Source organism: Leptopilina heterotoma, unplaced genomic scaffold (genome assembly GCF_015476425.1).
Source record: "Leptopilina heterotoma isolate Lh14 unplaced genomic scaffold, ASM1547642v1 Lhet_134, whole genome shotgun sequence".
Taxonomy (NCBI): Eukaryota; Metazoa; Arthropoda; class Insecta; order Hymenoptera; family Figitidae; genus Leptopilina; species Leptopilina heterotoma.
The window spans coordinates 3,118,404-3,145,172 of record NW_025110853.1 but is presented as its reverse complement, the minus strand read 5'-3'; the positions used below and the strand labels follow the sequence as shown (position 1 = coordinate 3,145,172).

General features: G+C 27.7%; 1 protein-coding gene and 1 long non-coding RNA gene across 2 annotated transcripts in view; one reads left to right on the top strand and one right to left on the bottom strand.

Moving 5' to 3' along the window:
* The window catches only part of LOC122513084, a 51,186-nt gene extending 29,077 nt beyond the window's left edge, over positions 1-22,109 (top strand). The window contains exons 6-11 of the mRNA XM_043629323.1: positions 4,616-4,835; positions 10,012-10,323; positions 13,301-13,834; positions 14,124-14,418; positions 17,244-17,715; positions 20,800-22,109. Of these exons, the coding sequence (XP_043485258.1) occupies positions 4,616-4,835; positions 10,012-10,323; positions 13,301-13,834; positions 14,124-14,418; positions 17,244-17,715; positions 20,800-21,175 (2,209 nt within the window). The 3' untranslated portion in view covers positions 21,176-22,109. The remainder of the gene's footprint in view (positions 1-4,615; positions 4,836-10,011; positions 10,324-13,300; positions 13,835-14,123; positions 14,419-17,243; positions 17,716-20,799) is intronic.
* LOC122513085 overlaps positions 1-26,769 on the bottom strand; it is a 162,466-nt gene that overhangs the window by 133,466 nt on the left and 2,231 nt on the right. The gene's annotated exons all lie outside the window — the stretch shown is intronic.

The following is a 26,769-nucleotide window of genomic DNA, read 5'->3' as shown; positions in this document are numbered from 1 at the left end:
AATATATTTGAACCAAACACAATTTCAAAAATTAATATAACAAATAAATATAATTATACATAAATATATTTGCATTAAACAAAACATTCTTCATTGTAGGAAATTGTTTTTACAGTGCACGGATTCAATATTACAGAGAATTATTATTTTTATTAATATTTTCATTAAGGTATGAGTTGCCCACAATTCAAACTGCATACAATAAACTGCACATGGAGAGAGAATAGGTATTAAATTTTGTAAAAGTATTTTACAATTTGTGTATTTTTTATATCAAAATTTTGTTTTGTCGCATTTTTTCCCCAAATTGTAAAATACTTTAACAAAATTTAATATATATTCTCTCTCCGCGCAAACAAACAAATTTTAGTAATAAAATTATTAAATTTAATTTGAAAAATGTACAAATTTAAACTGCATACGAGAAAATTGCACACGATTAAAAATTAAAAATTTTAATAAAAATATAAATGGCGCATGATTATTTCCCAAAAATGCCATTTGACCGAAGTGTCATTTTACCGAAATGCATTTATCTGAACTGTTATTTTAACGAAATGTCACTATTGCGAATCGACAATTTTACGAATTGACACTTTTGCGAAAAGTAATTTTTTCAAATTGTCATTTTTGCGAATTGTCATTTATGCAAACTGCCATTTTTACGAAATGTCACTGTTGCGAAAAGTCATTTTTGCGAAATATCATTTTTGCGAATTGTCATTTTTATATTTTTTATGTTTTTTTTGTTTCGAAATGTCATTTTTGCAAATCGACATTTTTATGAATTGTCACTTTTGCGAAAAATCATTTATTCGAATTGTCATTTTTGCGAGTTGTCATTTATACGAACTGACATTTTTACGAAATGTCACTTGCGAATTGTCATTTTTGCGAAAATTGCTATAGTAAATTTATATATAAATATAAGTTTACTATAGCAATTTTCGCAAAAATGACAATTCGCAACAGTTAAATTTCGTAAAAATGACAATTCGAGAAAATGACATTTCGGAACATTAACTATTCGTAAAAATGACAATTCGTAGTAATGATATTTCGCAAAAATGACTTTTCGCAAAAGTGACAATTCGTAAAAATGGCGATTCACAAAAGTGACAATTAGAGAAAATGACATTTCGGAACAATAACGATTCGTAAAAATGACAATTCGTAAAAATGATATTTCGCAAAAATGACGTCTATTCACGTCTATTTCCCGGTTTTTTCAAGGTTTTTAGGAAATTTTCAAGGTTTTTTTGTTGGTTCAAATTTTACTATAGTAATACTGAAAAAATACAACTATTTCCACATTTTTAATTATTTTTTATAGGCTTTTCTTACGATTCTGAACAATCAATCGTATAGATTTTAAAAAATTCAGGGTTGCCACAAATATTTAATTTTATTTTTCCCTGACTTTTCCCTGATTTCCAGACAAAATTTTCACTTTTTCCCTGACCATAAAGAATATTCTGATTCACTCTAAAAATTATTAGAGACTAAAAAAAACTTTCTATTACATTTACTTACGAATTTCTTAAATTGTAAAATTATTCGCAAACATCAATAACTAAATTTTTAAATAAGTATTTAATTATTATTTTTCCATAGGAATTAAAATTCTTCAAAACATTCAAATTCAAACATTTTTAAAATTCAACAACTTATAAGAATATTAAAAATTATTTATTAATTATTTATTTTTTTTTAATTTCCATAAAATTTTTCAAAAAAAAAATTAAATTATTTACAAAAATTATAAAATTTTTCTGAGGATTTCAATTAATTATAATACAATTTAAATTGAATTCCTAGAAAAATGGAATTATTGTTTTAATTTTTTTGTAAGAATTTAATTACATTTCACGAATATAATGAAATTCTTCGTCGAAATTCAAATATTTTCACAATCTACTTTTTTAATAAAAGTTCTCAAAAGAATTCAATTATTTAAAAAAATGTAATAAAATTCGATGCAGGAATTCAATTATTTTCATAAATAATAAGATTCTTTACATTATTTCAATTATTTAAAAAAAAATTTGAAAAAATTTATTGCAAGAATTCAATTACTTTTATAAATTAATAAAATTCTTCACAGGATTTCAATTATTTTTAATACAATTTTAAGTAAATTCTTCCAAAAATGTCACTATTTTCAAAAATTTTGTTAAAATTCTTCGAAAGAATTCAATTATGTATTTTTAAAAATTCATGCTATAATGCTTTTAATATTCAATTATTATCTAAAATTTTAACTGATATTTATTTTCAAATCAATTTTTATTGGAGAATTCTACAAGAATTCAATTATTTAAATTCTATTAAAATTGTATTAAAAATAATTGAAATTCTATGATGAGTTTTATTATTCATGAAAATAATTGAATTTTTGTAAAAAATGTTATTATTTATGAAAATAATTGAATTATTGCGAAGATTCCTTAGAATTTTATCAAAATTTTTTTTTTAAATAATTAAATTCTTTTAAAAAATTTTATTAAAATTGTAGATATTGAAAATCATTGAATTGAGAAAAATTTTTTGAAAATAATTGAAATTTTGCAAAGAATTTTATTAAAATTTTTGAAAATAATTGAAATTTAGAGAAGAATTTTATTATCTTTAAAGATAATTGAATTTTTATGAGAATTTTTTTTAATTTTTGAACATAATTGAATTTCTGCGAAGAATTTTATTACTTTTGAAAATAATTGAATTTCTGCAATCATTTGTAACTTCTCAAAAATTCAATTTTTTCCAGTTACTTAAATAAAAATCCCTGATTTTTCCCTGACTTTTCCCTGAATTCCCTGATCAAAAAATGAAATTTTGAAAATGGTCAAAAAAATTTTTTTTTTAGTTTTAATAATATACATGTTAGGCTCAAAAGCCGAAAACGGCCAATGGCCGGAAAAAACAGCCAAACCTAGTTTTGGCAAGTGCAATTTTGCCAAAACTAGGTTTGGACGTTTCACTTCGGCCATTGGCCGTTTTAAATTGACAAAAATAGTTTTGGCAAATCGACATTTGCCAAAACTAGGTTTGGACGTTTCATTTCGGCCATTGGCTGTTTTAAATTGACAAAACTAGTTTTGGCAATTTGACTTTTGCCAAAACTAGTTTTGTCAATTTGACATTTGACAAAACTAGGTGAGGCATTTCAAATTGTGAGAAAGACCGCTTCGTTATACAATAGGAATATATTTATTTAAAAATGTGTCATTGATTAATACTATTTACAATAAGATGAAATTTCTCTAACAAAAATCCATTGATATTTTGCACATAAAAGTTAATTAAAAAAACTTTTTTAACACTTATTTATTTTTACACAGACTAATTTATCTTTACACAGGCTAATTTACCTTGTTGACGATTTCTTATTTCATACACACAATTATTCAATACAGAAACAATATGTGACCTGGTCTATGAAAAGGGACCTTACGTGCGAAAACAAGTTTTCGAGAAAACAGCAGTTAAAGTTTAACTTAGAAAAACCCTTGTAACTTTTTTTAATATTAATATTTTTTTATCAAGTTAGGCTTATTTTCTTTACCGTGGATTACAGTATCAAAATAAAAAACATACAAGTAATGACAAACATTTTTTAATAATTGTTTATATAAATTAATAACAAACTCCCCAAACATAGAAAAAATAATCTAAGTTTTCAAAATAGCAACAATAAGTACATGCTAATTCTAAACAAATTTCCTATTAATACGGCGGTCTTTCTTTTTCTATTCTTTCTTTCTTTCAATTTCTCACAATTTGAAATGCCTCACCTAGTTTTGCCAAATGTCAAATTGACAAAACCAGTTTTGGCAAATGACAAATTGACAAAACTAGTTTTGGCAAAATTTAAATTGACAAAACTAGTTTTGGACAAATTTAAATTGCCAAAACTAGTTTTGGCAAATGTCGATTTGCCAAAACTAGATTTGTCAATTTAAAACGGCCAATGGCCGAAGTGAAACGTCCAAACCTAGTTTTGGCAAAACTGCACTTGCCAAAACTAGGTTTGGCTGTTTTTTCCGGCCATTGGCCGTTTTCGGCTTTTGAGCCTAACATACATATAATACTAAAATTCAAGGTTTTTAAAAAAATTCACGTACAATTCACGGTTTTTCAAGGTTTGACAAAATTCACGTCCATTTCAAGGTTTTCAAGGTTTCAAGGTCCGGTGGCCACCCTGTAATTCGTAAAAATGGCGATTCGCAAAAGTGACATTTCGTTAAAATAACAGTTCGGATAAATGCAATTCGGTAAAATGACAGTTCGGTCAAATAACATTTGGGGAATAATCATGCGCCTAAAAAATAACATTAATTTAATTTATTAATTTTACAGTTTTTAAATTAAATTTAATAATTTGCTTGCATACAGTTTATTGTATACACTTTTCCTGAATACAGTTGAATTATGGGTAACTGATAGCGACCTATTTAATTTCTAATATTATTATTATCATTATTAATATTATTATTATTATTAATAATATTATTGTCATTACTATCACTAATATTATTATATCATTGTTGTATAAATAGAAGAGAAATTTTGAGCTGGGTAGATAGTTAAACTAATTTATCTCATTGGATTGTAGAGTATGGGATCAGTGCAACGTCGTTCAAGATTATCTAACCGTTTACGATGGTGGGTCGACTTCTGACAGAGTTCTTGTGAGATTGTGCGGCGGAGATGCAGTACCGGATATTGTCAGTAGTCACGACACGATGCTCCTCGAATTTCACACATCGCCATACGACAATCCATTTCACCCCGTTCCCTTATCGTTCCTGCCCGGCTTTGAGCTTGAGGTTCAGGTAAGAAAAACTTTCAACTTCATCCCCCAGGGTTCTAACTCAGTTAGACCAGTTATGTTACTTGTTTGTTTACCAAATCCAATTTGCTCAGACTCTCTCTCTCTCTCACTCTCTCTCACTCTCTTTCTCTTATATACACATATATGTATGTGAAAGAAGTGAAAACCAACTGAAGGGTGCATTTCCTGAATACTTTTCCCACTGGGAATACAAAATATGAATTTTCTTCACTGTCTCTCCGTTTTGTGTTTGCGGAAAGAAGTACAGTAGTTTCAACTCTTGTAATGTGATAAAAAGATGAGAAAAATTCACGCGGGAAGAAAAATGGCTAAATTTTTTTTTACAACATAAATCATTTTTCTCCTTTTGGAATTTTCTGTGTTATTAATCGCTTTTTTAACAGAGGAATAATTAATGTTTTACTTCTTATAATAGGAGGCCCAGATCTCCAATTATAATTAAGGGAAAAGGGGGAGGAAGGAGATTAAAAGGAGATACGTTAGTTAAAATAAAAACTATTTATTAAACTTACTCCATCTCACTTACACTGAGTCACACAACAAGCTGAGACACGGGACCGATTCACAACGTAACGAGAGCAATTGACAAGTGTCGCGTCTGTCCGCGAATCTGGCGATTGACACCCTCGAGGCCCTTCGGCCGTTTCCGGGTTCAATCGCCTGATTTGCAACAGACGCGGGAGAATTCGTAACGCCACGTTACACCCCCCTTCCCCTCAACGGAACGAAGTGTAACCCCTTACAAAATTTTCCGCTAATTTCCTTGAATTTTCTGCAAGACCATTTTCCAGCAGTTCCTTCAGTTCCTCTCGACGTTTATCCCAGTTGGCTCCAGTTGACGTTAGCTCGTATCCATCTATTTGAGCTTTCCATTTATGTTTTCCATAATTCCTGTAAAATCTGCATGGCCAAATCTCCTTATTTTCCAGTATTACCTGTAACATTTTTATAAAAAAAAGAATTTTCTTTCCATTAATTTCAAAAAAAAATTAAAAATAAAAGTCTATTTGATTTCCTCAATTATTTTACATTTTTTTTTTTCGTAAAATGTAATAATTGACGCATTAATCTTTAAAAAATTTCCATTTCGTATCTAGAGTCTACGAAATTTGTTTCCAGTCGTCATAATTTTTTCCGATCCTAAATTTATGATACTTTCGCACTCGCATCGTTTCTCCTTTTTTGCGAATTTTCCTGCATTCGCCAGTTTTCCGAACTTGTTACGCGTTCGTTTATTTTTCTCTTTAATTCCTCTTTTTTATACCATTTTGCCTTACGTGTGTTGTCGATTGTTAACAGATTTGGATCGTCAGTCTCGTCAAGACTAAAGTCCATTTCTAATGTTTCGAATTTGTCGTACAAAGGGATTTCCATCAGTTTCGGAAGAATTTTCCGGGGTTTTGGGATTGGGATTTGGTTGGGCTTTTGTAAGGATTGTCTTGGTATAATTTTCGGAATTTTCCTATTATTTCTCGAGTCGACCTTTGGAAAAATTTTCGCATTTTTCCCATAATTTTCCGTATTACTACTTTTAATTTTCTCCAATTCGACTCTTTCCTCAATTTTTCTCGAATTTTCTTTTCGATAAAACATTCTCGTTTTAGAATTTTTCTCATATTTTCTAAAATTTTCCTCGACTTTTGTCGAATTTCCATTACTTTGAATTTTTCTCAATTCAAATTTTTCTTCGAATTTTCTCGAATTTCCGTTTTTGCGAACCATTTTCAGTTCAAAATTTTTCCTGGATTTTACCCTAATTTTCTCTGGTTTTTGCGCGTTTTTAATTTTTCGATTTTTATGATGTGTGTTTGACCACTCCGTTTGTGATCCTACATCCTGTTTTACGGGTTTGACTCTGTTCATTTTTTCAACTAATTCCCCTATCGTCATCAAAGGTTCAAAATTTTCTGATTTTTCGATATTTTCTGAGTATACTGAATTTTTCCGTACCTCCTCTACTCGTTTCCGTGATTCTGATCTACATTCCCTACGTATATGACCTAATGTTCCGCAACCGTAACATCTTTTCTGTGAGTTTGAAAAATTTCTCTGATAATTTCTATTCTTTTGATCTGTCCTAGAAGCATTTACATTCCCTGCAGAAGAATGATTTTGTACTTCCACTTGTAGACTATTATCTGTATTATTTTCATCATGAGAAGAATTTTCCATCATGTTCTGACCTCTACTACCGTCTGTAGCTGTGTCAGGCGGAAAAGTTACTTTTGGTTGGTCATATGACCAGTTTCTTTGAAAATAATTTCCTGAAAACTTTGATTGGACTTTCGAACTTCCGCCAAATCTTCTAGAATTTCCAAAATGGCGATTATTATCGGCTTGGGCATTTGGATTTTCCAAAAAATTTTCTTCGGAATTCGGCTTTTTCGCTTTTAAAAATTTTTCTTTAATGCTTTTCATAAGATCAATTTGTATCCTCAATTTATCAAGTTCTTTTTCCTTGAGTGTGATTTCATGTTCAACTTGATCTGAAATGGAATATTGTTCCTGAGCGTCGCCATGAGAAGCAATATTCTTATTTCCAAAACAATAATTTCCACGTCTTGAAAAATTTTGTCTTGGTCGCGAATTTTCTTTACGAAAAATTTTCTCTGATTTTTTGGGCTGGAAATCAGAATTTTCTGAAATGTTGGGTTCGTCTACTACCTCTATTTCACTAGCTTCGAGCCATTCGTAATTAAATTCCTGATTTTTCCGAGAATTTTCCTTAAAATTATTTTGTTGTTTTTTCCAATTTTCGCGTTTATCTTCTTCAAGATTATCCAAACGCATTTGAAAATTATCATCCGATTTTTTCTTTTCGCGCAAATTTCTTAATTCGTTTCTACTTTTCAACGTCTGACTATTTGTTCCTAGAAACGAATTTACATCAAAAGTTCCGTCTTTTGATTTCACCGCAAAATTTTCCGTCACATTTCTCGGTAATTTTCGTACAAAATTTTCCGTGACATTTTCCGGTACTTTTCCTATATTTCCAACAGTTTTCTTTATTCCGTCAAAGTACTGTTGTAATATACCGCGTTTTATTGGTACAGCTGTTGGGCCTGCATTTAGTAACCCTTGGTTACTGTTTTCCAAATGCATCAACTGCACGCTCGAGTCCTTCGTACCTCTTGCCCTTAATCCTGGCAAGGATACGTCCCTTGTTGCTGCTCGTTCTCTGGTTCCGCTTGGGAGGGGCATAAATTGATCGAAATTAAAAAATTTCAATTTTTCGGGGGGCACGAGTTCAACAAGAGCACGAATCATTGCTTCGTGTCTCTCTATCGTGGCTTCTAAATCATTCGATTTCGCATTGTCTTGCAGGGGGGAATTTAGTCTGTGTGTGGGAGGGGCAGTCTCGCTCGCTGCGTTTGTTTCCTCAAAATCTGTTTCATTTCCCGAACTATTTTCCGTTTCTCTGTTCTCTCGTATTTTTCTAGTTGTCGATCGTAATACGCGTTTTGACGCCATTTGTGATTATTTATTAAAAAATTAGAATTAAAATTAAATCGTTATTTAATTTTATTCCACTAATTCCAAAACAAAAGAAAAAATTTTTTGCTATTTTCTATTCATCGTCATGAATTTCTTCGTGAGAAAAAATTTCAATTGTTTCTTAATTTTATCACAAATGTTCAAACTAGATTTCAACAATTTTCCCGATTTTATTTATCGATTTGCACTTAAAAAAAATCAATGACACTTTCCTTCAATAAAGATACTAAAAGAAAATAAATCGATACTTCTTACACACCCAGTATAAGTATTGATTTTCAAAGATTTAATTTTTTCTACTTTCTTGATTTGATTTTATTTGTCACCCTGTATACTAATTTTTATTTCTAACTTGACGAAATTATTTTTCGATTTAATCGCGAAATTTGTCGTGTTTACTTTTCCGTTTACTATTATGTTGTGTGTTACACACGACCTCGACCACGAAAACAAAACAAACTGTCTTCTATCAACGACAAAATTTTCTCTTAAAATAATCGATGAATTCACTTTTTTCCGTAATTTTCAAATTTATTTTTCGCTATTTTCACTAATTTTCGCTAATTTTCACGAATTTAGTCCCGATTTCTATGAATTTTCCACGATTAATTTTTTACCGGTGTTTTCGCGCACTGATTTTACACGATAATTTTCGTCATTGTCGTCCGTTCGTCACATAAAAATTTGTCACAATTGTCAGAAATTATATACAAATATCACACAATAAAATCAATAATTTTCAAGCACAAATAACATATTTTTATCAAATATGGGAAAAAGGAAGAGAGAAAAGGTTCGGTTTTGAGGTTAGGCGACCATGAGGTGACAGGTGGGATTTTCAACAATTAAAAAATGATGAAAAAAAAATGAATTTTCTGGGATTTTCAACAAAACAAAGATGATGAAAAGTTACTTTGGGAATTTTCAACAAAACAAAGATGTTGAAAAAAGGTATTTCTGGAAATGTTCTTTACAGAAAAAGGAATGGAAAGATGGGTTTTTTCGTTGGGCGCCAATTTATAATCGATTGGCGACCAGGCGGTGAAAAATGGATTTTTCTTTTGATTTTTCCAATTATAAAAATAATCGAAATTTTCAGGGAATTTTCAAACAAGAAGGGAATGTTCCGGTGGGTTTTTTATGTTGGGCGCCAATTTATAATCGATTGGCGACCAGGCGGTGAAAAATGGATTTTTCTTTTGATTTTTCCAATTATAAAAATAATCGAAATTTTCAGGGAATTTTCAAACAAGAAGGGAATGTTCCGGTGGGTTTTTTATGTTGGGCGCCAATTTATAATAGGAGGCCCAGATCTCCAATTATAATTAAGGGAAAAGGGGGAGGAAGGAGATTAAAAGGAGATACGTTAGTTAAAATAAAAACTATTTATTAAACTTACTCCATCTCACTTACACTTAGTCACACAACAAGCTGAGACACGGGACCGATTCACAACGTAACGAGAGCAATTGACAAGTGTCGCGTCTGTCCGCGAATCTGGCGATTGACACCCTCGAGGCCCTTCGGCCGTTTCCGGGTTCAATCGCCTGATTTGCAACAGACGCGGGAGAAATTCTGTACGAATTTGGTTTTATTTTCGAAATAAATTTTTGGGTAAAGAATAATTGTTCACAGAGAATATAAATTTGAAATTGTTTCAGGTACTTTTTGTTGACGAGAAGTCGCAGAGTTTCGTGAAGGAAAGTGAAAATTGTAACTTTTTGATATCAAGTTTCGAGAGTCCCTCAGGTCTTTTGGAAAATCCGAAGCACTCTTTACCTCCCAATACAACTTGCCGTTATCACTTTCAAGGGAAGCCAAACGAAATTGTTTGGATATCGTTTATTAAATATTACTCGGCAACAATTGATCCGGCATCCAGTATTGATACAATTGACAGTCCGACGGAATGCAATGCAAAATTATTAATTTGGAATGGCGATCACTCGTCGGAGAAACCAATAAACGGAAAGGTAATTTTCTTCTACTGTTCTTTAATAAGTTTAAATCCAATTAAATAACTATTATTATATATATTAATAATTATTAAAAATATATTACTGATCATTAATAATTCAAATAATAATTAAAAAATTATATTTGATTTTTTGGGGAACTAAAGTATTTTGGGTAATACTTTTTCATTTGCAGAATGTCACATTATTGGGTGAATTTTACAAATAATTTTCTTCTACTGTTCTTTAACCCTTTGAGGACCAGTGTTGCTTTCAGGCAACATGAACATTTTTTTATTAACTCGGGCATAAATTTCTTAATTTTCAAAACTGAATTATTGAAACAATAATTTTCACATAGTCTGGAAAATTTCGTATCACAAACACTGGTCTTTAAGTAAAAAACTTCAATAACTTTCCCTGAAAAGTTTGCTTAAAAATGAAAAATCGCGATTTTTTAAGAAAAAATTTATGAGATTATTATTATAAAACATGAAGATATGAATCACTCCATGCCTTCGACTCGGAGTAATTCATATCTTCATGTTCTATAAAAATTTATATTTCCATAAAATTTTTCAAAAAAAAATTAAATTATTTACAAAAATTATAATAAAATTCGTTGCAAGAATTCAATTATTTTCAAAAATAATAAAATATTTCACAGTGTTTCACTTATTTTTGATATAATTTTAAATTTTCTCGAAAAATGAAATGATCTTCAAAAATTTTTTGCAAGAATTAAATTACATTTCACAAATAATGAAATTCATCGTTGAAATTCAAAAATTTTCAAAATTTACTATTTTAATAAAAGTTCTCAAAAGAATTTAGTTATTTAAATAAAAAGTAATAGAATTCTTTGCTGAAATTCAATTATTTTTATAAGTAATAAAATTTTTCACATGAATACAATATTATTTTTTTTTAAATTTGATAAAATTCGTTATAAGAATTCCATTATTTTCATAAATTATAAAATTTTTCTGAGGATTTTAATTATTTTTAATACAATTTAAAATAAAATCCTAGAAAAATGGAATATTTTTACAGTAACTTCTTAAAAATTATTTTCATCATTTCAATTCAATTATTATTTTCTAGAATTTTTAACTTGAAATTCTTCTTTAAATCAATTATTTACAATAATATAAAAAAACTGAAATTCACTTTAAAATCAATTTCTATTAGAAAATTCTACGAGAATTCAATTATTTAAATACAAAAATAAATAATTTATATTGAATAATTGAATGTTTCTCAATATTGAATTCTCATACAAAATTTTATCAACAAATTTTTAAATAATTAAATTCTTTCGATGAATTTACATAAAATTTTTAAAAATAATTACATTTTTCGAGGTATTCAATTAAATTTGTACTAAAAATAATTGAAATTCTGCGATGTGTTTAATTATTTATGAAAATAATGGAATTATTGCGAAGAAATTTATAAGAAATTTGTAAATAATAGAATTCCTGTGAAATTATATAATGAAAAAAATTTAACATTTGCGTGGACTTTTAATAAAAAATTTTTAAATAATTGAATTCTTTTGGAAAATTTTATTAAAATAGTAGATATTGAATCATTGAATTTAGGAAAATTTTTGCAAATAATTGAAATTTTGCTAAGAATTTTATTAAAATTTTTGAAAATAATTAAATTTCGAAGAAAAATTTTATTATTTATAAAGAGAATTGAAATTTTGACGATAATTAAATATATATATTAAAAAATTTAACTAATTTCAGAATAATTTAAATTTTGAAAATTTGTGCATTAAGTTCTTCAGAATACGAAGTTGAAGTCCACAACGTTGATCAACGAAAAAAAATTGTTTACTAAGTAAATTAATTATAGATATCGCAACAATATTGCCTCAAAAATATTTAGAAAAAAAATTGATGTTTGTGTTTTATTGATAATTGTTTTACAATTAAATATTATAAATTATAAATAATAATTGAATTTAAATAAATTTTTTTCGTTGATCAACGTTGTGGACTTCAACTTCATTTTAGAATTTCTAATAAAATTCATTCAAAATTGAAATTTTATAAAATTTGAAATTAAAATGTTTTGAAGTTCATCTATTTATGAAAATTGTAAACGCAACTATTTTAAAATTCAAATAATTTTGAAATGTATAAATAAAATTATTCATTAAATAACTTCTAAGTTATAATTGTATGATAGTTCTTCAAGAATTAAGTTATACTTAAAAAGAAATTATTGTCAGAAATGGAAAAAATTTAAGATTTTGTATTAGAATTTTTGTTTTTCTATAAAAAAAAGCTATTAATAATAATATTTTAATTATTTGAATGTTAATTAATTATTTTTCTAAAAGTCTGCATTCTGATGAATGAACCACCTTATAATTTATAAAATTCTTTAGGATATCTATATTATATCATTAACATAAAAAGACATATTTATAATTATTATGTTGTAGTGTTAATAATCTAAATCAAAAATAAAACTCACTGAATTCTATAACATTGAATCTAAATTTTGTGATTACACTTTAAAAAAAAATTTCGAAAAAAGTAAAACTTGTTTATTTTTTAATAGAAAAAGGTGAAAAAGGTGACAAATCAGCAAAAAACGAGATAAAATTGAAATAAGGGGACAAAAGGGGAAAAGGGGACCATCTGTAATGCCTGACTTTAAAAACATATATTAACAATAATTAATAATTCAAATAACAATTAAAAACCTATATTTGATTTTTTGGGCAACTAAAGTATTTTGGGAAATACTTTTTAATTTGCAGAATGTCTCATTATTGGGTGAATTTTACAAATAATTTTCTTCTACTGTTCTTTAATAAGTTTAAATACACAATTAAATAACTATTATTATATATTAATAATTATTAAACATATATATTAATAACAAATAATTAATAATTCAAATAACAATTAAAAAACTATATTTGATTTTTTGGGTAACTAAAGTATTTTAAAAAATACTTTTTAATTTGCAGAATGTCACATTAATGGGTGAATTTTGCAAATACGACATCCCCCGGCTCTGTGACCACAGTCTTTTACGAAATAGCAGTCGACACACACGACCCTGCAGTCTTGCCGAGAGTTACGTCTCATCCGGAAGGGATTTAACTTTAGAGCATATCCTGCGACAGGGAAGTGCCCTTTATCCTGTGAGCTTCGTCCTTCGATATGAATTCGTTCACGAATCAATGTCCTGCAATCATGTATTCACATCGTCGTCATTTGCATCATTATCAAACTCTTTACAATCACCATCATCGTCGTCATCGAAAACGGGCAAATTTTATTCACCAAAAAGCGTCTTCTTCTATGGTCGAGGTGGTGCGCAAAATCTCAGTTGCATTTACCGATTTGAAGCCGAGCCCGAGCAGAGAATTGAACTTTCAATATCACGAGCATCATTTGGTGATAAACAATGTAAATCCAACATTGATCCATTAGTCGATCGTTGGGCGTGTTATCGTGATAAATCAAAATCCAAGAAGAATGGAATCGCTGAATTGCAGGTTGGTTCTTCTTTTTTTCTAAATAATTAATTAAGTCTCTGAAAGTTTCTCACTTTTGCGCTTTATAATACTTTAATACCTTAGAGTCTCTTAATTATTATTGTTATCATTATTATCCAGTGAGAGCAAGAACTTTCCAAGGAAACTTTCAAATAGAAGAAACTATTTTAATGAATATTGATTAATCTTTTTGAAAAGTTGAAATTCTTTTAATAAATTATTTATTTTAATATTTTATTTAATTATTTAATATTTTATTAGTAAAAGGATAAAATTGTCTTTTGTGTAGATATTGGAGCATCCTTGGCAAGGAGTTGAATTGGGAAGAGACTGCCTTTGTTCGAATATAACCGAAAAAGTCGTTTTAAGGACTCTAACTTCTAATGTCGTTGAACTTAAATTCACAGTAATTCGTATGAACGTCACACAAGATTATAGAGATTTCTTTTTTGAGGGCGAATTTCGTTTTGTCGCCGGAGCTGAAGCTGGTGATCAAACTTGTGCCACTAGATTGGAAGATCGAAGACTAAGAGGCTCCAGTGGTGAAATATCTCTGAGAAGTCCTTTTCCTCCCATTATTCCCGGTAATTCATTTCATTAACATTTATTACATTCTCTTTCTTTTGCAAAAAAGAACTTAAAACCGTTCCAAACCACAAAAAGTGTGGTCATTTTTTAAATTTACTTCAGCAGGGTTGCCACAAAAATTTTAATTTGTTTTTTCCTAACTTTCAGACCGAGTTTTGAATTTACCCTGATCCCTATTTTTAAAAAATCAAAGGGAGAACAATATATTATAAAAAAAGAAAATATTTTTAAAAAATTTTAATTGGAATCCTTTAAAATTAACTAATTAATAGAAATTAATGAAAAAAAATTAATTGAAAAATTCAATTATTTTTAATAGAACTATAGGAAATTTCAATTATTTCAAAACAATTTAATTACTTGTCTGTAAAAATACAATTGTTTATCTTTAAAAAACTGAAATATTTTTTAAACATAATTTTATAAAGTTTTTAATTTAAAATCCAAGAAAAAAGTCTAATGTACAAAAAATCATAAAGAAAAATGTCCAAAGTAAAAAAATCCAAAATAAATAATGAAACATGTGAAAAAGACGCGTTTTTACTTTTTACGCTATAAAATCGGAATTTAAAAAATTAATGTTTAAATCGCAGGATTTTAATTATTTACGTAAATAATAAAATTCTACACAAACATTTAATTATTTTCATAAATAAAAAATTTAAATTATTTTATAAAATTTTTAAAACAATTATTCCAAAAAATACAATTATTTTCAATGAATAAAATTCTTTACAAAAATTCAATTATTTTTTTCATTACAATTCCAATTAAATTACTCGATTAATTTAATTGTTTTCAGAAATTTATATTAAGTTTACCTACTTTCGATTCACAGTCATCGAAATGAGCAACTCAAAAAAAAGACAATAATTTCATTTAAGGCAGCCATTTAAATTTTATATCTGAATTTTTTTCATTGGATTTTTATATTCTTAGGACTTTTTGACCAAGACAAAAAATCCAAAAAAATAAGTCTAAAGTGAAACTATTTTTTTTTTTTACTTTTTTGGATTTAATTACTTTGGATTTTTTGGTTTGGACTTTTTGTTTTGAACTTCTTGTCCGGATACCATTCGATTTTGTCTCTTTGTAATATTCAAGTACCTAATTGAAAAAGTTCTATAGAATTTCACTAGAACGATCTTATAAAATTTCTACATGAATTCTAGTAAATTTTAGTAATCTTTAAATAGAAAAAATATGAATTTTGAAAATAAAATTTTGCGGCCACCCTGGTCTTTTTAAGAATTAATAGTGTAAATTTGAGAGATTGCAGAAAAAATTTGATAAATTTTTATTTTCATTGAGTGAATTTAAAAGCATTTTTGTATAATTTTCAATTCCAAAAATCTTTTTCGAAAGAAAAAATGTTTAACTCTTAAATTAAACCTTATATTTTTCAATTTTTACAAAAACTATATCTGCTTTTATTTTTTTTTTATATTTTTATTCGATAACTGAGATTTTTTCCAATAAATTATGTAAAACTTGAAACTGGGACAACAATATACTTTATTCGAGAAAATGCAGAAAAGTAACTTTTTAATTTTTTTTTATTTCTTCGAAAGTTTATTTTTATTCCATTTTCAAACTTTACATAATTTATTTCAAATATCTCAGGTATCCAATGAAAATGTTAAAAAAGATGCAGTTTAATTGTAAAAATAGAAAAATAAGATTTATTTTTGAAAAAAAGAGTTAGCAAGTTTTTTTAATTTTTAATATAAAAATTTTCAAAAATTTAAGTATAAACCCTATTCTGAAATTAAATTATTTCTGAACATGGCAACTGTTTTTGACTTAAACCTTTTCCAAATTAAGTATACCTAATTAATAATATTATGAAAGTTCGAATTTAATTTAGAATTGTATTATTTTGAAGAATTATAGAATGTTAGCTTATTTTCAATTCAATTAAGGTTAATTAATAATAAACTAATTATTAGTATATTGTTTGATTTTATTACTCCGTCGTTTTTATTAATTTATAAAACAATGAGATGTACGGTCACTTCGAGTTAAATATTTGATTCGGAGTGATCGTAAATCTCAATGTTTGCATTAATTACATATCAGTCCAAACGCAAATTATTACCAAGAATATTCAATAGACTAATTAATTAATCTAATTAATTAAATTAATTAAATGAAATTGAAATGAAAGGAATGAATTCTATCTAATTTTCTATAATTATAATATTTAAAATAAATTTAATTTTTTTCAGAAATAGTTTTCCTAAAGTTTTAAACGTTCAAATGAACGAAATTTATTTTCTGATTAAATTTTTTTTGTAAATTACTGTATTTAAATGAAAATTAATTTAAAAGTGAAAATTTTGCTTGTTTGTGATTAAAACATATCATGGTTCATATCATAGCTTTTTTTCCCAGTTGCATCGGATCCTAAAAACTGAAAAGTTTCTTAGTTAAATATTGATTTTTTTAGTGCACAAAATATTTTTTTCATTAAAAATACAAATTAAAGGAAGTAAAAATTTACCATCGTTCATTTGAACGTCCGAAACTTTATTATACGAACCAGAAATAAAAAATCAAATGAGAAAAAGTTCAAAGAGAATTAAAGGTTTTTAAGGTTTTCAAAAATATTTTCGGAAATCAAAAATCAGTTTGTAGTAATTCTAGAAGTTTTTTATTTTTTCAGTACTTTCGATAAAGTTTCCCGACATTTCCCTGATCTGTAGCAACCCTGCTTTTAGTGAATTTGAAAATATATCAAAGAAATGATAAATTTTTAATAATTTAATTTGATTTTAGAATTCGAATAATGCAATTAGTAAATGAATAATTTTCTTAATAGGAGTAACTGCTGTCGAGGAAATTTCAACAAATACAGAAGATCTAACAGCGACACAATGTGTTCACGAGCCGTGGTTAATTGAACCCAAGGATATACGAATGAATTTTGTCTATTTGAGAACAAGTGGTTTCAGTATTAATCCCGGTAATATCGATGATTGTAAAACACAAAATCGGATTATTGTTTATTCAGCGGCAAATACAAAGGACCGTAGTGTCATTTGTCCTGAAAGTAGTTCAAATTCAGCAAAAACAGTCGACTTTTTCTCCGGCGGTTGGAATTATAGTTTAGTTAATGGTACAATGTCAACATCAGCCATTCTCCAGCACTCAAGAAGTTTTGTGGTTGAATTTCTCCAGAGGGAAGCTGGATTTTATGCTGTTACGTGGATGGCTATTTCGAAACAATCTCCAGCTTCTCATCTTGAATCAAATGCATTTGCATTTGTTCCATCTAATGAGTGTCCTTATAGGTGAGTTGCCTTTTTGTTCAATTTTCATTTTTCTATTTTATTATTTAATATATATTGGAAATGTGTTTCTTTCTTTTTTTGGAGGGAAATTATTTAAGTTGTATTTGAGAAGAAAATTCTTCTCTCTTGTAGAAAATGTTTCCCGGAAAGAAATTTAGAGAGAATTATTTGTAAAAATCGCATTAGTCTGCAAATAAGAAAGTAGTGTATCGAGTTAGGTCGTGAGCTGGTAAAATCGATTTCAAGTTCTTTTGAGAAGGCAATAGACTAAACTTTTTCAGCCAATACTCAAGGTGTGTGCATTGACCCCATCTCATTTCTTCCCGTAGACCCATCGAGAAACTGACCGAATTTAGAAGACAAAAGACGACCGATAGCTTTTTAGTTTGTTTCGAAACAGTTTTATTTTATTTTATTTTATTTTATTTTTTTTCTTTTAAAATTAGAATTCCGATTTTTATTCATCATCGCTTTACTGTCTTTTTCTAATTTTCCAAATTTCCTGTGACAATACCATTTTACTTGAGGTAAAATTGTTATGTTAAGAGTCAGATTTATCTTAAAAATTTTGTCTTTTCAAATATTTAAAAATTCGTCTATATATTGGGGTTTAAAAAATTTCTTTCTACGCCATTACCTCCTTTCAAGCTTATTTCGTTTCCATTCGCTGCATTTTTCCCCCTTTTGTTTTATTATAGATGGTTCTCATCCACTTCGCCACAGTCGCGTCCTATTCTTTAACATTATAGCATTTCCACTTCCTTGCGTTCTTTCACTCAAGTGCATCTAATTCCCTCTCGCATGTACTGCATATCTTTTTGCCATTCACATGCTCTTTTCATTTCTCTGCATGCATTTTCTATACTTTCTTTTTTTCTCTTCCTTCTTACATTCCCCTTATATGTAGAAAAAACGGTAATTTTTTTTCGCAATTATTTTCTTCTCTCAAGAAAAACAAAATACCAACGAAACTAAAATTTCAGAATATATACTAATTTGGCTAAATGTTGTTACGTCTTGATTTAGAACATAACATAAATAATATTTGAAAAATTGCGAAAGGATTCAAGTCGAGAAAAGTGATTTCGATTTTTCGACATGGATTTTCCAAAAATCCCGGAATTTCAACTAAATTAATGATACCTCGCCTAGAAAGCAATTTTTTCTCTTGATAATTATTTATTTTAATGTTAAAAGCTATTTAAAAAAATTACAAGAGGATCCAAAGCGGGAAAACAGTGATTTTTATTTTTTAGTTGAAATTTCGGGATTTTTGGAAGATCTGCGACAAAAGAATTCAAAATCACTGCTTTCCCTGCCTTGGATCCTCTTGGAATTTTTTAAATGACTTCTAATATTAAAATATATAATTATCGAAAAAAACTGCTTCAGAGGCGAAGAAACAATAATTTAGTTGAATTTTCAGGAATTTTGGAAAATCCGTGCAAAAATCAAAATCACTGCTTCCCCCGACTTGGATTCTTTTTTAAAGAACTTTTACCATTAAAATAAGCAATTAGATAAAGTAAAAATTTTCATCGATTAAACGTTGGTAACTTCAGTTTCATCCTATTTTAAGGGGTTTTAGGCATAGGAGGACCTTTGGTAAAAGGGTTGAAACTTTTCTTTTCTCAACTTTATCTCCCTTCCAACATCAATATCACTGTCTTTTACAAAAATGACAAATTTTCTAAATTTTAACATTTTGTCTAAATTCTAATTTTTTAATATGATAAAATTTAATTATTTATAAAAATTGTTTAAAATTTACATAATTGCTAAAATTAGCTAGCAAATACTTATTTTTGAAGATTAAATTTTAAAGTTAAACATTTTTTTTGTTCAAAACCAGCATAAAATTTTCAAAATTTAAGTGGTTGCTGATAACTAGGTGCAAATTGCATCTTGATAAATAGTATTTAACTTTTAATTTCCAAAATTAAGTGGGTGCTGATAACTAGGTGTCAGTTTCAGCTTCATATAATTTGTTAATTAACATATTGTTTAATAATTAATTAAAAATGTATTGTTCCAAAATTCTATTCATTAACACAATAAATAGTCAAAATTGTTTTTTAATAATTTCAGTTGCAAAATACTAATTATTGATTATTTAATAGTTACTGTTAATTATGGTTACACTGTAAAAAATTTAGGGAGTTAACGGACTCGGGAGTTGGGAGTTAAATTTTTCGAGTTAAAAATCAACTTCAAAAGAGAGTTAATTTCTAACTCCCTTCATTCAACACCCGCGCGAGTTATTTTTTCCATGGGGAGTTAGCATTTGGGTGTTAAATTTTAACTCTCTTTATTTAACTCCCCTGGCATTAACTCTCCAATGGGTGCGACTTTTATAGACCCCCCGGGGGAGTTAAAATTTAACTCCCTTTTTTACAGTGTATAGTTATGCTTATAATGAGTTTTTAATATTTATTTTGTCACTAAATAACCATTTTAAGACAATTTTTAAATAATTATTTCTCCTATTTACTAAAGCTAAACTTTATTTACTATTAGTGGTTTTAAAAGAAAAATTTCTCAACTTTAAGATGGTAAACAAATTTTTTTTTTAAATAATATAATAACCTTTTGAATATCTAAAAATCGTCGCTTCCGATTTTCTTGAAACTTATGTCAAAATGAAGCTTAAATATTCTGATTTTATTCCCTGTAAACATATTATAATGGTCAATTCAGGGGAATTTAAGAAATTACTTAAATTTTGCAAAGATGTCAGAAGTTAACTATCTATGTAAAAATTTGAGAAAACAAATTCCCCTCGGTAAATACATTATAACCATTGAATTTCTTATTTGTTGAAAACATTGCTAATTACAATATCGAAATTTTGGCTATTTCTGTTGTGACGACATAATCATTACAGGACCTTACAATACACTGTTTTTCTAAGGATATCAAATTGAGACAAAAAACATATTTTGATACGTTTTTTGTCTTAATTTGATATCCTCAGAAAAACAGTGATTTTATTTTCTTTCTTTCTTTCTAAAAAGAGTTGTTTTTAGAAAGAGTGTTTCAATTACTATTTTTAGTATTTAAAAATATTGAAAAATACATTTTCAGATGTCCAGAATTGCAGGCGTGTATAAGTTCAGACCTCTGGTGCGATGGTGTTAAACATTGTCCTTCAGGATTTGACGAGGAGGAGAAAAATTGTTCTTATCGATTTGGAGTGACATTGTTGTATGTTGCCATTGGTGCTGGAGCTCTGGGTATATTTCTCGTTCTATTACTGGCAACTGGTTGCCTCAAATACTGTCTCTATCGACATAAAGCGCGTAAGAAGAAAAAAAACGTCGCTCTTAACGTTAATCACCTACATGTGAATCACACTCATCATAATAACGGACTCACTGGAACTCGTCTCAGTGGACGTTATAATCTCGCTACTCCACAAGAAATGTATATGGAGAACTATGGAAAAGACAGTATTTGTTGACAATACGCCATCACCAATATTGAAACCACTGTGTGAATAGTCATGTTTTTAATGCCTTCCAGGCCTCTCCTACACATACACACACACAAAAACACACAGACACAAATACAAACACACCACTTCCATCAGCGTTTTATGAACGAAAAATGCACTATAGTGTTATTATTAATAATAAATATATAATAATCATCTTATAAAGATAATAATATTCCCCAGAACGAGACAAAAAGTTATGATAATCTATCAAAAATTTCCATACTGGTTTCTCCATCATATGAATATAATATGAAGATTATAAAGAGAAAACCTTTGTCCACTTTCTATTCTGTAACCAGTTTGGAATATTTTTGATAAATATGCCCTTTTTTAAAAAGAAATTCAAAAGAGTGAAGCAAAATTCTAATGAAAGAAAATATCATTATTTAAAATTACAAAAACACTTCGCAGGTGGTTTTTTAATAAACAAATATTGCAGCGAGAGGAAATATTCTTTCGTTTCGGATGGACCGATAACTTTTGCTCTACAACAATATCACAGTTTTTCTAAGGATATCAAATTGAGACAAAAAAAAACGTATCAAAAACGTTGCTTCACAACACTTTCGATAAATTTTTTGTCTCAATTTGATATCCTTAGAAAAACTGTGATAAGGATGATCTAATTTATTCTCTCTGAATCAGATAAGATTTTAACTGACTTACTTTTGCTTTCAAAGCAGTTGAAATTTACAGATTCTTCTTTAAAAAACATTTTCTACCAATAAATCAATCTTTGACTGAATTGACGTTGGTGAAGTTAAAGACATTCACAGATTTTCTAAAGATATCAAATTGAGACAAAAAACGTATCAAAATTGTTGCAATGCAACATTTTGATACTTTTGTTGTCTTAATTTGATATCCTTAAAAAAAATGTATTATCAACTCTCTAAATTTGAATTAGTAAAATGTTTACTAATTTGAATTAGTGGCAGACTAGAAATTACTACACACTAAAAAAAAAGTTTTACTTTTAGCCTGTTTTCGAGGCTGAATTTAAGGTGTAAACGGAGTCAGCCCCATTAAACAAGGACAGACTTATGTGAAATACATGGGCTGAATTTAAGGTGTAAACGGAGTCAGACTTTTTTTTTCTTGTGTATTCATTAGTAAAATTTACTAATTCAAAAGCAAACAGTCAGTCCCTATAATTCAAATTAGTAAATTTTTACTAATTCAAATTTAGAGAGAACATTTGAAAGAAGAAAAGATTTTTCAAGCGTAAAACAATTTTTTGTTTACAAAATTTCTCTTGTTAAATAACTGATCATATAAAGCTGAAGTCCGCAACATTTTTAAAAATAAAGACGAAAAAATAACGCGACTCATAGGATTATGGAACTGTGTAAAAAATTGTTTAAACAAAAATTTATAAAAATCTGAATAGAAAAATATATTTTTTCTAAATCGTAAATCTCTGAAGTTGATATCGACCGTCAGAATCATTTTAGAGGTCTCTGAAATTAATGTTAACGCTAAGCGTCAAAAAAATATTTCTTTATCGCAAAACCAAACAAAATTAAATTGATGAATTATTGATGAATTATTTTATTATGAAAATTAAGTTATTAAAATATTAAATTAATAATTTAATTAATTTTTTCGAACCTTTTATAATAATTTTAATAATAATTGTCCAAAAAACACAGTTTCTTCTACTTTCAAATCCGAAAAACTGAAAGTTCATAAAATATAGCTCCAATTTTCAAAAAATATTTCTTTATGCTAAAGGTGAACCAATAAGTTCAGTTTAAAAAAAATTGTAGAAGAATAAAAAATTAAGAATCCCCGAAAGCAGAATATTTTCTTTGCTGCATAAATTAGAAATTAAGAATAATTCCATTTGGAATTGATTTTCATCATTTTTAAATTCATTGAAAAAAAAGACTCCTTTTGTAAAAAAAGAACGAACAAAAAATATCAATTTTGTCATTTAAAGAGAAGTAATGTCTGAAAAAAAAGAAAATTTCTCATTTTCAATAATTTCCCATTTTTTGCGATTTAATATCAGCTTCTCTATATAAAAACACATCAATTAGAAAAATTTATATTATAACATCCATTGATATTGAATATTTCTATTAAAATCAATTTATATTAAAATTAATTAGAATTTTTATAAACTTAAAGATTTTATTCAAAAAAAAATATTCACTAATTTTTTATACAATATTTAAAGTTTTCATTTTTGATAAAAGTTTTTATAATTTTTTTCTCTAAAATCAAATTTTCCTTTTATAAAAAATTGTACAGTTTTAATTAAAATTATAAATATTGAGATTTTTTCTCAACAAAAAAATATATACAATGACCAGGCAAAAAAGATTTGTTAGCTTTTTTAAAGTAAAAACAAAAAAATATAATTGATAATATCATTTTTTGAGAAGTAAAAAAAAAGTATATCGGAAATATTTAATACAACAAAAAACGAAAAGGTGATAAAATAAAAAAAACAAGAATGAAATATCTAATAGGTAGACTGCTCAAGAAAGATTAAAAATATGACCAAAATAATGCTCTCTTTTCCTCAATTTGGAAAATATACATTTTAAAAAAGATGGCGTGAATTTAGCGACGCATTAAAAAAAATTGTAAATGGTGATCTTAAACAAAATGGAATTGATAACATTCAAAGGAAATTGAAAAGTTAAACTAAAAAACTTTTAATAGTTGTTCAATTCACCCCAGGGTTATAAGAAAAAAAAATCAGTTTATAACCAGATACAAAATTGCTCCACAATTTTTTTGTTTTTGTATTTAAGATGCTCCGTACCATTTTTATAGATGGAGATGAAAAATATAACGACGGTGGTAATTAATAAAATTTGATTAATTAATAATTAATAAAATAATTTCAGTGTTTCGAGACTCAATTAGTATCCTGCGCCTGATTAGATATCATACGTTGAGTCGTATAAAAAAATCATTCCACTCTTGTCGTATTTTTTATCTCACTGGCACATTCACCTTCATATAGAATATTTAACGTAGAAAATATAAATACGTAATATTATATATAAATATATATATAATATTAATTAGGTTTGATATTGATGCGTGATGCTTGATTGGGCGGTAGAAATCAATGTATAGTGTTATTTAAAAAAAGGCGAACAAATTCGACAAGCTAACAACTTTTCATTAAGGGAAATCATTTAAATTTATACTTCAATATTTATAAAATATTATTGTGATTCGAATTTTTATAATGCGTAGGCATTTTCAGTATAAGAAAAAGTTTTCAATGAAAAACAATTTTTTTGAATGTTTATTATAAAGTTTATTAACCCCTTCGCTGTGAGGAGAAAAATTTATAAAGTGGGTCCAAAATGTTAAGAAATTTTTTGGTGACCAAAATTTGTGAGATTGGGTACAGTTAGGTTTTGGGGGCCGCTGATGACGAATCTGAAGTCAAATTTTCAAAATTCAAAATGGCGGATCCAAAATGGCGGACGTATTTTTTTGAATTCATCGGATTTGCTTGAAACTTGTTACTCGGGGGTTTTCGAGGTCGCTGATTCCGAATATGAAGTCAGCTTTTTAAAATTCAAAATGGCAGATCCAATATGGCGGACAACATTTTCAAAAATTCATCGGATTCACTTAAAACTTGTTACTTAGGGGTTTTGGGGGCCGCTGATGACGAATCTAAAGTCAGATTTTCAAAATTCAAAATGGCGGACGTATTTTTTGAATTTATCGGATTTGCTTGAAACTTGTTACTCGGGCGTTTTCGAGGTCGCTGATTCTAGATATGAAGTTAGATTTTCGAAATTCAAAATGGCAGATCCAAAATGGCGGACATATTTTTTTGAATTCATCGGATTCGCTTAAAACTTGTTACTCGGGGGTTTTCGAGGTCGCTGATTTGGATCCGCAATTTTGAATGTTTAAAAATGCACTTCAGATTCGTTATCAGCGACCCTGAAAACCCCCGAGTAACAAGTTTCAAGCGAATACGATGAATTCAAAAAAATACGTCCGCCATTTTGAATTTTGAAAATCTGACTTCAGATTCGTCATCAGCGACCTCAAAAACCCCCGAGTAACAAGTTTCAATCGAATCCGAGAAATTAAAAAAATATGTCCGCCATATTGGATCCGCCATTTTTAATTTTTAAAATCTGAGCTTAGATTCGTTATCAGCGACCCTAAAAACCCCCGAGTAACAAGTTTCAAGCGATTACAATGAATTCAAAAAATACGTCCGCCATTTTGGATCCGCCATTTTGAATTTCGAAAATCTAACTTCATATTCCAAATCAGCGACCTCGAAAACCCCCGAGTAACAAGTTTTAGGCAAATCCAATGAATACTAAAAAATATGTCCGCCATTTTGGATCCGCCATATTGAATTTCGAAAATCTAACTTCATATTCGGAATCAGCGACCTCGAAAACCCCCGAGTAACAAGTTTCAAGCGAATTCAATGAATTTAAAAAAATTAGTCCATCATCGAAATTCAAAATGGCGGATCCAAATCCGCCATTTTGAATTTCGAAATTCTAACTTCATATTTGTAACCAGCGACGTCGACAACATTTTGATATAATTGTGTGAGATATTATTTTGATATAATAATGTATGCTGCCTGAGATTTAATATAATAAAAGTATAATTAAAAAAAGTCTACTTTTGAGCAGCCATATTGGATTTTGGTTTTCGAATTTTTAAAATTTGACTTCAGTTTCGAATTTATCGTCGAAAATACCATAAGTAACGTATGTGTGACGTAAATTTACTTGTTTTTTCTGCCTTTTATCAATTTTTTTGTATGTACGTCTATAGACGTACCTCACACTGAAATGCCCACTTTCAAATGTACGTCTATAGACGTACCCTCACAGTCAAGGGGTTAACAATATTCATTTATACGCAGAAAAAAATAATTTGATTAAAATAAACAATTACTTTTATATTATCAAATAAATATTTACTTGAATCAAATAATTTTTGTTTAAATCAAATTAATTATATAGGTATCTGAACCAATAATTTTAGTATTTAAAGCAAAAACAATAATTAAGGGGACCCACTAATATTTTTAACTATATAAAAAAATAATTCAAATATTCCATATAAAATTGCTTTTGTAATAATTTTTTGAAAGGAATTCAAAAATAGTCAAATAAACTCAGTCAGAAAATATTTTAACCCTTTTTGAATTTTTATTTTTTTAAAAAGTTGGTAGATTTTGAAATCGCATGCGAAATTTTGTAGAAAAAATATATTTTTTGTATCGACAAAAAAATTACCGAATTAAAAAATTTATTTTTACTATTTTTGAAGCATTTTTTTGTTGTTGAAAAAACGTCTTTTTTAGTTGAAAATTATAAAAAAAGACCGTTGTTTATCAATTTTTTAATTATTGAAAATTCATTTGTTTATTTTTCTAACTGATTTTAAATCATAATTTTTTCATATAAATATAAAAAATAAAAAATAGGTAGATAATAAAAAATTATGATTTTAAAGTAGTTATTAGTTAGAAAAATAAACAAATGAGTTATCAAATAAAAAAATTGAATAATGATATTTTTTACAATTTCAGCCGA